Consider the following 13,783-nt stretch of genomic DNA (forward strand, 5'->3'; position numbering starts at 1 on the left):
AATCATGACAGCAGACAAGATAGAGGAGAGCAGGAGGCGGGGTTACCAATCTACTGCTTTTATATGTTGTCGCCAAAGTCTCCACTAACAGATAAAAGTCGCTAGATTAGGCACTAGGTGCTTTTCTGGAATAAAAGCACTAGAGGGGTCTGAAAAGTTGCTAAATATAGCAACAAAAGCACTAAGTTGGCAACACTGCTCTTCGCATTGTTTGTTTTCAACTGGTTTGCTGCTGTCTGTTTGGACCTTTCTGAAAATTTGCAGCAAATGGTCTGATCCAATGTGATGGACACTGAAGCGGGGCAGAGACACACTTAATATTATAGTTTCATCAAAAACATAATGTGAACAAATATAAATTAAAAATATATATTTTATGGGGCCTCCAGGAACTTGGGGCCCTAGGCAACTGTCTAGTATTGCCTAATGGTAAATCCCCCCCTGGATATAAGTATATATATCCAATCTCCACAAATCAGATTAGTTTATTATCAGTGCTTTAATGGACACAGGGTTCACTGGCTCATTAAAGATGAGTGTTGGTGTGGTGGGGGAACAGGGGTAAGCAAGCCTGAAGTACAGAGGCCTGACCCTCATTTCACAGGACGTGGAAGCAGTGCTGGGGTGCCACAGTGCAGCTGCTGCACTTTCACAGCTGATCACAGTAAATCTAGTCCGTTAGAGCAGCTCTGCCCAGCTGCCATGATGGATTTAGAAAGCATCTCTGTGCAACTCTGCACTCCCTGCTTCTTAAATTTACACATTCTATTTATGCTGCATGCCACACCGACTCACCATCAATCTAGAGCAGAGCGAAACATTCAGGCAGGAAGGCAAAGTGGATCCTCTTTACAACTAAAAACTTCTGGACTTCCTTTTAAATACTGTTCATTCAGGTAACGGAAAGCCAAAAAAAATATGAGCACTGAATGTGAAGAAAAACTGAAAAACAAAGTTGTTTGTTTGCAGGATACAATGAATAGTAACTATATCTGGTGGAAAATAAGCTGGTCAACACCTTTGATTATAGATGATAGAGTTGGGCAAATTTTTTATTGTTTGGTACTGTTTCTTTCCTAGACGAACCCACAGTGGAGCTAATTTATCAACACCTTTTGTAGGTCTGATTCTCACTCTTTCATCCACAGTGGGCCCCAGCAGATGGTCGTTCACAGTGAGCATGGTTCTGGAGGTTTCTTCCTGTTAAAAGGGATTTTTCTCTCCACTGTCTCCCCTACATGCTCGGTGTGAGGGGTTTCTGTAGGGTCAGCAACAAATTGCAAGCCAAAACATCCTACGTGTCACTGACTCGAAAAGTAAACTTAATTCAACTGAAGTAATAAAACACATGTGGATAAAAATCAAATGATTCCTTTAACTGTCAATGAGATTTCTGCTTCCCTTTGCAGGTATTTTGGTCCGCTCCTCATAAGTAAACAGCTCCAGTTGTCGTAGAGTTGAAGGGAGCCTTTTCCAGACAGCACGTTTCAGCTCCTTCCAAATATGCTTTAAATTATTGATTATGGTCGGGGCTGATAGATGGCCACTAGAATAGACTAATGTTTTTTTCTTAGCCATTCATAGTTGATTCTAGCTTTATTTTATTCATTTATTTATTTTTGATTAGGACAACATGTCAGCTTAAAACATCAATGTAAATATGCCAGAATTAGCACAACAGCTAATTTGCATCCACTGTCCTAAGGCAGGTAAAAACAGTGAACATTAAACAAGACGCAAATAGATAAGATGCCAATAGCATGAAATCTAAATAAAATTAGGTTTGCAGGCCCACAAAAACACATTTATTCACCTGTGAACACACGCCTGGTTAGTTTTCATCCAATCTTTCAAGCAGATTTTAAAACTTATGTAGGTTGAACAGCCACTATACTGCAAAAAAATTTAAATCTCCATAAGTCATTTTTTCTTAAAATAAGTGCATTTCTTCTTGAATTGAGGAGATAAAAGATAAATTTTGCAAATTGACCAAGATAATTTACATTTAAAATAAGAAAAAAACTATTGCATTGTCTTGTTTCTATAACATATTATCTAATTATCTTATTCTAAGACTGAATTTACTCATTCCATTGGCAAACTATCTCATTTAACCACTCAAATTAAGGGTAAATACACTTAATTTAAGACATTTTTACTCCTTTCTAGATAATTTTTTCCAGTGTAAAGCTGGCAGTGTGTTCCATGACTGTGCTCCTCTGATGAATGCAACCATTTGGCCAAATTTGGCCCTACGCCGCCGAACATTACAGTCTCCTCTGGTTAAAGCCCTGGTGTTTATTCTAGTAATGTTTTTTTGCTTATAAAATCTGTTAGAGGAGGATGGGGCAATTCACAATATGTCAAGGGACTTTACAGAGAAAGTTTAAGCAGATCATACAGTCAGATGACAGAGGCAAAAAGCTACCAAGTTGTCTGTTGAAAGACCCATAATCTGTAACTAAGATCAAGCTTTCTGCAGTACATTTCTCTCTAGAATCCTTTGATAGTCCTGGGATTTCATTGTACCCTGCAGGGCTTCAAGACACCCTGTGTCAGAAGCAAAGTAGGTCCTGAACATATCCGAGCCTCCTAATGTTTTAGTGTACGATGTTCTCTTCTTAATCTACTTAATTCTTCCCACTGAACTGCTAAAGGCAGAGCCTGATCAGTGTCCGGCTTTCCTCACCCAATGTGAAATTCATTTTGAGCTTCAGCATTCTGCGTATCCTACTGGTGACCTACATAATTTCATAATATCTGTGTATGTATAGAGCTATGCATAGAATTTGCTCATGGTGGCGCCTAAAGGCAGCAGCTTTTCAACAGCACTCAACAATTCCCCAAAATATGCTGCCTAGAAAGCCACAAACTATACATCTATGACCTCCAGTGCCTGCTGGAGCACCTGTCATCAAGTGTTTTTTTTCTGGACTAGTAGATACAGCCACTCTTGAGCTCTTAAAAAGCTTCAAAGTGCTTAGGTCAGACGCAAACAGAACAGTGGACCAATGGAGCAGGCCAAGCCAGAGAAAGAGCAAGGGGAAGCGAAAGACGGTGTAAACGGGGCTGCAGAGGTTGGCTAACAGCAAACCTTAGAAAAAATCCCCAGAGACCGTCGCTCCCTTCGATCCTGCTCCCCAATGCCCACTCACCGGAGAACAAAATGGATCATCTTCAACTCTTACGGTTTTCAAAGAAGGAGATTAGTAACTGCGGCGCCCTCATCCTGTCCGAGTCATGGCTTAACTCATCAATACCGAGCCTGGAGGGACTCACATTATACCGAGCTCATAGGAACTTCAGACTCAGCTTTAAGACCAGAGGAGGAGGATTGTGCATCAACAGCAAGGGGTGTAAAAATGCTAAATTTGTCACCAGTTTCTGCTCTCCAGAGATCGAATTCTTGACTGTTAACTGCAGACCTTTCTATCTGCCTAGAGAGTTCACGGTTGCTAGTGTGACTGCCATATATGTGCTCCCCAGCACTAATTCCAGACTCTAACCCTTAAACAGATCTGTGAGCTTCAATCTGCACACACAGGGCATTTTCATCATTGCTGTGGATTTTAACCAGGCTAATTTGAAGACTGTTCGCCCTCATTTTTAGCAACATATGGACTTTGCAGCTTGCAGACAGAACACTGTTGACCTGGTCTACCCCAACATAAAGATGCATTCAGATCAGCCCCCCCAACTCTAATTCTGCTCATCAGACCACTTATCTGTCATGCTAATTCCTGCATACAGGCCCTGTCTTATTAGGGCTAAACCTACAGCGATGCAGGTCAGGGTGTGGATTAAGGGGGCAATGGAGGCACTGGAACATGTTAAAAGCTGCAGCTACATATGACAACAAGATCAATATCGATGGGTATAACTTGACTGTGTCAGCCTACATCAACAAATGCATTGAGAATGACAGCATCACAAAGAACATCATCACCCGGGCCACTAAACAACTCTGGATGACTGGGGAGGTTGGAAAATCACTAAAAGCATAGAATTCAGCCTTCAGGTCTGGTAACAGAGAGGAACTGAGGACAGAGAGAGCCTTAAACCCTGCCATCAGATCAGTGTAGCAGAACCACAAGAAGAAAATCCAGGATCTTTTCCATTCAAAAAAGGCCACTAGTGCCTTAAACCCCTAAAAACAAAAGAAAATCTTTATAGACAAATAGACACACGATGCCAGATACATCTGCATCAAAATACCTTCATAAAAGTGGCTCTTAAAGTATCTAATCTAAACAATGACAACAACCATACCTTTTTATGTCAATGTCTGTGTTGCGAAAATGTGTTTGTCTCTGACTTTATTCAACCTAGTTTGTAAAGAAGAGTAGACTCCAAAAGTGGATTGATAAGGTAATGTCATTAAATGGGCGGCGGCCATTCAAGGAGAGGGTGATATTGTCATGAAAAATGTCTCTTTTCAGGGTTGGATGAAAACAACAATTATATTGTAGCAAATGTATACTCAGTGGCAGAGATGGGAAGTAAGAAGTACAAATACTTTATTACTGTACTCAAGTAGATTTTTCTGATATTTTTACTTTACTTTACTACTTATTTTTATGGCGACTTTTTACTTCTACTCCTTACATTTTTACACAAATATCTGTACTTTCTACTCCTTACATTTTAAAAAAATTGTCTCGTTACTTTAGTTTTGAATCATTTCAATGGAGTTACCGTTATTATTTTTCACGTCATCAATACCAAATTCAATCTAATTGGATGGGAATCTACGTTGCATTTGACGCACCACTACAAGATGAATCGACAGATTCGGCGATATTCATTCGCGGCAAATCATTGCAGCTTGGTGGCGGTGGCGTTAGCATAGTAGCATGGACGACGAGATGATTGAAAATGAACACAACGGAGATCTAGTCCTATTGGAAGACATCCATTTAAAATGTAGGCAACGGCATGAAAAAAGTGGTTTCTCCTTTTACTTTTATACTTTAAGTAAATTTACAAGCCTGTACTTTGTTACTTTTACTTGAGTAAAGAAGTTTAATCAGTACTTCCATTTTTACCAGAGTATTTTTTAACACAAGTATCTGTACTTTTACTCAAGTACGGAAAGTGAGTACTTTTGCCATCTCTGCCCAGTGGTGCCAAAGGAAATTTTCCACACATATATGCCCACAGTGGACTTTGGGAGGCTTTAAAAAATCGTTATAAAGAAACTTTAACACAATATTCAGATTTTACACTAAGTGGGATAAAAAAAAGGCATTTAACTGGTACCTAACCTTGACATAAACTTTTAAATTATCTTTATGCACATCCTCTTGAGCACGTATTAAGTTCTGAGCTGTCGGTTTGCCCACTGTCTCACCTCATACTCTTGCTTGAAGCCGTATCCTTCAGATGTCTTCATGTGGTTGATGTGCTGAAGGAGGTCTGCTACCCTCACCGCTGGGTGGAGTTGACCTGTGTGATAGGGTGAACTCCTTCTCTGACAGTGATGCTGGGGTGAGCTTCCCAATAAGCTGCTGGATTCAGTGGAGGAGCTAAGGTGTTCATCTGGGAACACAGGTCAAATCATATTGTGCACAATGTAGACAACAGGCGACGTATCCTAATCCTTATTATTTTCTCATTTCAGTCTTTTCAAATTCATGCAAATAGGTGTAGGAGGCAGCTGGGGGGGGGGGTATGCACTTCCAAATGAAGGCCAAACAGAGCTGCAAATATATCCATACAGACAAGACAATTCTCTACCTGTCAGGACTCCTGTTTTTGTGTTTGTGTTTCTGTGTTTATCTCCCTTCATCCACCAGGAGGCGCCTGGTTCTGGTCCACCTCCTCACCCACCTGCTGATGGTTTCCTTGTTAAAAGGAGTGTTCTTAAGCTGCTGACTGCCACTACCTCGATGCCTGAGTGTTTGCCAGTTTAGGGTAATCTACTCTACTCAAGTTGAGTTTTTGTCAACCTGAGTTTAACTTTGTTTTTGTCTTTGCCTCTTGGCAGGAAGTTGTCCTGCTAACTGGATCTCGGACCTTCACTCCCTGGAAGGATCAACTGAGCTTCAAACTGAGCTGGGGTTCAAACGGAAGGTTTGGATCCACTTTCCCCAAGAGATCGTTTGAGCTTCTCACTGAGAAAGCTCAAATTATTCTCCACTACGACCCGTTCAATCTGAGTGGCAGTCAGTTTCTCCGTTCACCTATAACAACCGCATTCTGGGTAAAAGCTGTTACGCCCTCCACCGAATCAGACAATCACTGGACACACGGCACACAGACAGGAGTCAAGGATTCGACAACTTCTCTGGAAACCAAATCATCTTCTCCAAGTTCACGAGTCAAATTCCCCACTGAGCCTGAACTTACCGCTGTCTTCCCCTCACTTTACAGTTCCGGTTGAGCAGTGTTCAGAGCAACACTTCTCCCGCTGTTTAACCACTTCAATAAAACCCGTTAAACCTTTTCCCTGATCTCTCTGTTTGGTTTTTCTGCATTTGGGTCTGAACTTTGTAACATAATGACACTACCAGAGCACCAGATTGCAGACGTTTGGAAGCAGACCAATTTAAAGGTCAGAAAAGACGGAGGGTCTTTCTCCATGACAATTTCTCAACACTGGCCATATACTCCCTGCGTTCTTACATCGAGTGATGCAGCCCTTGGTGTCCATTAAGGGGCGAATTATCTTCTCGTGGTGTTGGAGGGTGCTCTGCTCAGTCATATGGCAATCCAAAGGGCTCAGTTTGCAACTCTTCTCCCGCATGTAGGACAGGGCTGCCTTGTTTATGGCCACCTTCTTTCTCCTGCAGAAAAATTGGACGACAGAGAGTAGTAACAGAAAGTGGCCAGCAGAAAAGAGTATGAAGATTGAGTTTATGCAGTCAAAAGAGATCAGTAAGGCCAGTAGCAGCGGGCTGGTGAGGGAATGATGAATAAAGTATAAGACGAGGAAACATTAAAATCTGATGAAACAAGATTGCAATAATTGGTGGCAATACTTGTTCTGTGGAGTTAAAAGGAGGTAGAAAGAGAGTGGAGGTAGGTAGGGAGTGAGAAGGTAAATGTGGTTTGTACAATAGCATGAGATAAGCAGTGCTCTTCCTTGCTACTCTTGGGCTACAGAGGACAATGGGGGCGTTAAAGCACAGAAAGTGAGCAGTAACTTACGGATTATAAGGGTAAAAATAGAAGTCCATTCTGATTAGCATGAAGAAAAGAGAAACAAAGAGGAAGAAAAAAACAACAAAGAAACAAAGTTTTTATGAGTCATCAAACTAGCAGCTATTTAAAGACTTAAAATGTCATTTTCAAAAACACAAATAATACATTTCAAGCAGTTTAAAGGTGATTAGACTTCTGGAATAGCTAGATTCTCAGCAAAAACTGACATTTCCCTTATTAGCTAATATTGTAAATTTACAAATAACCATTGTGCACTACGGTCGATTTATGAACGTTCCACAGACGACCAATATTGAAATAGAGTTTGGGTTCATTGTGGTTAACTTTAAAAATCTGTATACAAATATGAGCTTTCTTTTGACAATGGAGGCTATAAGACATTTACAAGAAAATGACATTAGTATGTTTTTGAGATCAGCCAAAAGCAGCGAGTGTAACATGCTTTATACACCAGGGGGCGGATTTAGGAAATTTGGGGCCCTAGGAAAACAAAATAGGGCCCTCTGAAGACAACAAATAAAACAGACCCAATATACAGATACAGAACTTTTAATAGAATAGGCATACATATATTAGTTCTAGGTTTTGTCCCTCTCTTCTGGTCCCATTTGTTGTTGTTTTCCTCTATCTGTTTTATACTCAGCTGACTTTTCATGCCTCGGCCAAAGTAAACACATTCTTCCTTTTAACTGTAGACAAGCCATGATCTCACACTGCCGTTCACACTGAGCCTGATTCTGCAGGAGGTTTATTCCTGTTAAAAGGGAGTTTTTCCTCTCCACTGTCGCTACAAGCATGCTTAGTGTGACGGATTGCCTGAGAGTCAGTGAGTCGCTGCAATCAATTGGTTTTCCTTAGAAAACTTTGAATCAATCTGACTGTATGATCTGGTGAACTGTAAAGAACCTTGAGATGACGTGTTGTGAATTGCCGCTATATAAATAGACGGAATTGAATTGATCTGCTTATCTGTTCTCCATTTTTCATTTGGATGAAATAATAGCTGCATGAATCATGACAGCAGACAAGATAGAGGAGAGAAGGAGGCGGGGTTATAAATCGACTTGCTCTGGAGAGCAGAGTTCGCTGCTTTTAGATGTTGTCGCCAAAGTCTAAAGCAGCAGAAAAAAGTCACTAGATATGTCGATAGGCGCTTTTATTAAATAAAAGTGCTAGAGGAGTCTGAAAAGTCACTAAATATAGTGACTAAAGTGCTAAGTTGGCAACACTGCTGTTCATTGGTTGTTTTCAAATGGCTTGCTGCTGTCTGGACCTTTCTGGACATGTGCAGCAAATGGACTGATCCAATGGGGTGGGCACTTCTAATATTACAAGCGTTCTGATGGCATTTTAGCCAAAGGATTTATATCAAAAACATAATTATTGTGCACAGGTAAGCCATAGTTGCATTAACTATACATGTAAACTGAGTTTTATGAGGCCCCCAGAAACTTGGGGCCCTGGGCAACTGTCTAGTAATGCCTATTGATAAATCCCCCCCCGGTATACGCAAAATAATTTAATAGATCTCAAATTAAGCAAATAGTTGTGTTGAAAGGTACACAGTACTGCTTTAAACACAGTTCTAAAAAGTTGGAAATTTAAAAACAATGGGTCAATGTTGTAAGTTCATCAGATCAAAAATCTACTTCAATGTGTGAGTTAACATGTGTGTTTATCAAATATGTATAATTCTAAATATCTGTCATTGCCTTATTTTATACACTCCCTATCAAATATCCAACTTTTAAACAAGACCACCCCTCAAGAGATATGAATCTTACCAACCCCCCACTAAAAAGACACAAAAAAAAAAAAACAACAGAAACACCAGGCTATCCAATTACCAGGCCATCCTCTGGCACCTGCCAGTTGCTCGCCTCAAGTAGTTCAGTGGGCAATGCAATTACATTTCCCATGGTGAAAGTTTTCACACACAGGTGAGTGTTCCAAAAAAACCCAACATTAAAAAGAAAAGTTAGCTTACAAGCAAAATGAACTGTCACAATATTTGTGTTTTCACAACTCCTAAAAATAAACCTTGCCAGAAGCCTAAAGATGTATTAGCATCAAATGCAGAAATATTTTGAACTAATTAAATGCAATGATGTGTATGAAGACCAGAATCAGCAAGCTAAAGCAAGACAAGCATGCATGTACTTGTTAGCCATTAGCTGCCATACGTGACTCTTGTGATTTGGTTTGTTTCAGCTGGAATATGCTCTATTTCATTTTTTGAAAAACTAGCAAACCAATGCATTTTGTTCCTTGGTGGATGGGAAATAGGTTTTCTTATTCCTCCCTACCAGTTTTCATTTATTTGTTAACTCCTCTATGTGTGAAACAAATCAATGTGCTACATCACAGCTGCTACTGGTGTTGCAATTGGTGGAATGGTCGACATAGGAGGCAGGTGCCACTAGGTGATTTATCCAGTCAGCTAAAAAATTGTACTGAATTTCCCTACCTTTTGCAAACACTTTCCACAGGAGCCTTTCCAGATTGATACTGCTTAGAAGTCAAACTGAACTACATGGTTTATGGCAGGTTAAAAGAATGATGACAGAGGTGATTTACAGGTGGAAAGAACTGAACGACTCCAATCATAACCAAATATGTTTGTAAATAAGCTCATGAAGAAATCAAACTTGAAAGCAAATTTGAAAAAAAAAGTGCATTTAGAAAATATAGGTTAAGAATTTGGGATTAATGCTCCATCATTCTAATTGACTCTAGTTATAATTTACTTGTATGGCTAGATGCTTTAATCAATTAAGCCTTGAGCCTAATGGGAAAATGTTGGATTACTTACTCCACAGGTACAAAGAGAGCTGATACCATGGCTGCTTAAAGGTGTTACCAATCTCAGTCCAATGGATCATAAAGAGAATACTCACCCCTTTTTCACAATGATGATGATGCCCAATAGGAGGAGAGTGATGACTATTAGACCTCCAGCACAGGCTCCCAGGATTGGACCAATGTCCTCAACATGCTTGGATACCTCTAGTGTTCTCTTGGAGTCCTTATAGGCAGCTAAATGTTAAGGTAAACCAAGATAAAAGGGGGTAGAATAATGTTAATTTCACTATACGTCAGTTTATAAGGAAAAGACAACAATAAAACATTTAGACAGACAAATCCATCAAAATTAATTTAACAACAAACAGGTTAAGATAGAATAAACAGCAGCATCCTCTGTAGGTCACTGAGAGGTAAGGGATTTTCTACACTGCGGATTTAAAGGCACATGGATTTGGCTAACATAAGGGTGAAAGCCTGGCTCACTGAAGAACATATGATACCATGCAAGAAAGAAAATTATTAATCTTAAAACTGATTTGGTATCAGTATTAATGTATATTTTTGAAAGCTGATGTCTAAGGGCTCACCCAAAAGATATTTCAGACTCATTGGATAATTGTTCATAAAATTATGGAAAGTTAAATTAGTTAAGAAATTTAACTCACCAAATAAAAACAAACAAATTCCAAACAGAGTGGGTCTCTCAAATCATTATTTCCATCCTGATTACTTATAACCCTGATAATTAATTTATGAAAAATTTAAGCTGACAACGAATGAAATGATAACATTAGTAAGCTAATGTTGCATCAGATCCCAACACACCATAAATAAACATATTGATATGGGAAATATGGGGTTAACAACAAGTACCTTTAATATTGTAACGGTTCTGTGTTTGGTTCTATTGGGGTCCATACGGTTATTTGTATTGTGTTCCTTATCTTTATGTGTTTTCCTTTGCTGGACTCTGTTGACTCCTGCTCTCATGTGATTGGCCTGTTACATCATGTGGGGGGAGCCGGGTGAGCAGCAGTTCCAGGACAGGAAGTAGTGTGGTAGAGGAGCGAGGCTAAAGGCTGATTTATACTTCGAAACCAGGTCGTCTGTGAACAAGAAGACGTCCCCGCCCCCTCCGCAGACTCTCCGCTGCTCCTCTCCAAAATTGTAGCTGACTGCAGACAGGAGGCCGGCTTGTTTTGTTTTTATGACAGAAATTGCGGAAAACAACTCGTGAAGTTTGACCAGCTAGAAGATGGAGGTGCACGAGAACGCTGGGACCCTTTTTCCACTTGGATCCCCGCTATTTTTCGCCATCATGTCCCTCCGTTGTCGGATTAAACTCGCCCCCACTTCCTCATCGTCTCAGCCGTATCTAGACCCACAGCGTATAGTGCAGACCACGCTTCAATTTTGAGCATAAATCGAAAATGTCTGCATCAAGCTTACTGCGACACATTGCTGCAGGAGTATAACCCGGCCTTAACAGTAAAGTTGCTGGTTGTGTGTTCTAGCTATGTTGTTAGAGGCGTGAGCTGTAGCCTTTAGGAATAATAACTCGAATCTTGTTGACGACAATACCTCGGTGTTGCTGGCGTCATTACAATATCTTAAGATTATAATTTTCAAAATGTAGTTAATCTGACATATTAATCATATATGATGAATATGATGTTATTTCAATAATGAAGCATTCTGCCCTTGCAGAGAGTCGATGCTGCAAAGTCACTGACTACCTGCAGATGACTAGGTCTCCTTGGATAGGAAACTTTTCATAATCTGTATCAATCAGCTGAAGTTGACAGCATTTGTATTTGCTGGGATGGAATTAGCAATTATGGAATTACGCCTCTCGTTTGTAGACAGCTTTAGATAGGCAGCAGCAGCCCTCGTGACCCCGCTTGGGATAAGTGTGACAGAACACAAAACACACACCGACAGTTTTGGAGGAAACCTTAACCTTAGGTCAGTGGATTTAATATCTAAACCTAATTTAATACCGTTGGTTTACCCTCTCCTCTGAGGGCTAACAATAAGCATAAACCTAAGGTTGTTTCATCTAATATGACTCCATAAATTTACCATTGCAACCTCTGATTACATTATCAACTTCTCATGTGTACTTCGCACATTTATTGTGAAATTGACAGTGCCCTGCCCCTGCCATCTTGATTTAACGGGCACCTATGTTGAACAAGCGCTGCCTGCCCATTAGACAACATGCCCAGTTTCTTGTCTTTAATCTTATCCTCTTGCTAGGAATACTAAATCATTAAGAGAGGGATTCTTTAAAAAGAAATAATAAAGAATTATCTTTCAACCAGGCCATTGCCTAGTACATGTTAATACCCTAGTAATCTGTGTTGGACCTGATTCCCAAATGGAAATGACAAGTATAGAGGAGCGACTCTTAAAACTACCAGCAGAGACATTTCTCGGATCCTCTTTTACAAACACACTCACCCACACAGTTTATATAACTCTATACTTGTGGGGACCTTCAATTGACTTTCATTAATTTCTAACACATTTCTACAGCCTAACCGTCACCCTAACCCTAACCATTACGGGTTCATACCTAACCCTAATCCTAACCTAAACTCAGTTTACATCTTCGTCCTAAACCTAACACCTAAGCCTAAAATTTAGGTGTTACACCTAAGCGTGAAACTGTGACCCTTACCCAAACCCAATCCTAACCTAACCTAAACTCAATTCTCACCTTCATCCTAACACCTAATTTAAAACAGCATTTGTACACATGGGGAACAGACATTGGCACTTGGTCCCCATGATGTGCAAAGTTTTATGGAATTGGTCCCCACCATGTAATAAAAACGCAAGCACACACACCCAGCCACACAAACACAAGTTCATGGATTGCCTTGGGAAAGCCCCCACTCTTTTTATGTGCTTATCGCTACTTCACAAAATCACTACATACAAGAATAATTCAGAATAAAGGTTTCATATCAGACTTACCTTTGCGAGCAATTTGGACGCAGTTTATCCTGGTTCCCTGGGGAAAAAGACAGTTGTAAATGAATACATGTATCCTTGATACCAGGATGACATAAGAGAAAATAAAGCTATGCTATGAGGTACAATATGTAATAACAGTATGTCCGCCTAAATTTGAATCAGTCTGTCAAGAACATTGAATCTTATTTTCAGTGCCTCTGATGAATAACATCATATTTTATCAACAGTGGTCTTAGGTAAGACAATACTTGAAATTTCATGACAGATGCAATTTGCAAACCTCAGTCACCTCACCTTGTAAGGCCTAGAATTAAAGTCTGCTGTTAGACTTTGAATCAAGATAAAACAGTCTCTTCTTTAAGAGAGTATAATTTAAAACAGTTAAATTGGCCTTGATGTCTGGTAATGACAATTTTTTAAAGAAAGCCCCTTTTCCTGGGATGGTTAGTAATTTTCCACTGTAAGTGGAAATCATAATTTAGAAGACTGTTAAACACCAACAGAGTGTCTTCGTTCAATGGCTTCTTCTGATAAGGTGCCAGACAGGCCGCTAGAGGAGAGCCTTCCTGCCTACAGCTATAAACACCTACAACAGCTCGTTCAGGAATGGCCAATGAGCTACTTAAGCAATCAAGCTTGCTTTGAGATTAATAAGGTATTTCTTAATTGATTTTAGTAACAGTGAATGCTGAAAATATTGGCTGGGTAATTCTTACAATGATTGCAGCTATTTTCGGCTAAATTTGTGTCAAGAAGCCCTTTGTGCCACACTATGCCCCTGAAACAACTTTCACGAAAACTTGGAATTTTATGAAACTTAATATAAATATGG

General features: G+C 39.9%; 1 protein-coding gene across 1 annotated transcript in view; it reads right to left on the reverse strand.

Annotated features, from left to right (window-relative positions):
* LOC107103347 (receptor-type tyrosine-protein phosphatase U-like) overlaps positions 1-13,783 on the reverse strand; it is a gene marked incomplete at its 3' end in the record, with an annotated part of 74,472 nt that overhangs the window by 6,640 nt on the left and 54,049 nt on the right. Inside the window, exons 13-17 of the mRNA XM_015403020.1 lie at positions 12,952-12,988; positions 10,062-10,200; positions 7,150-7,179; positions 6,625-6,785; positions 5,351-5,538 (exon numbers count right to left, since the gene is read on the reverse strand). Coding sequence (XP_015258506.1) covers positions 5,351-5,538; positions 6,625-6,785; positions 7,150-7,179; positions 10,062-10,200; positions 12,952-12,988 — 555 coding nt within the window. The remainder of the gene's footprint in view (positions 1-5,350; positions 5,539-6,624; positions 6,786-7,149; positions 7,180-10,061; positions 10,201-12,951; positions 12,989-13,783) is intronic.

Source organism: Cyprinodon variegatus, unplaced genomic scaffold (genome assembly GCF_000732505.1).
Source record: "Cyprinodon variegatus isolate N-32 unplaced genomic scaffold, C_variegatus-1.0 Scaffold1426, whole genome shotgun sequence".
Classification (NCBI taxonomy): domain Eukaryota; kingdom Metazoa; phylum Chordata; class Actinopteri; order Cyprinodontiformes; family Cyprinodontidae; genus Cyprinodon; species Cyprinodon variegatus.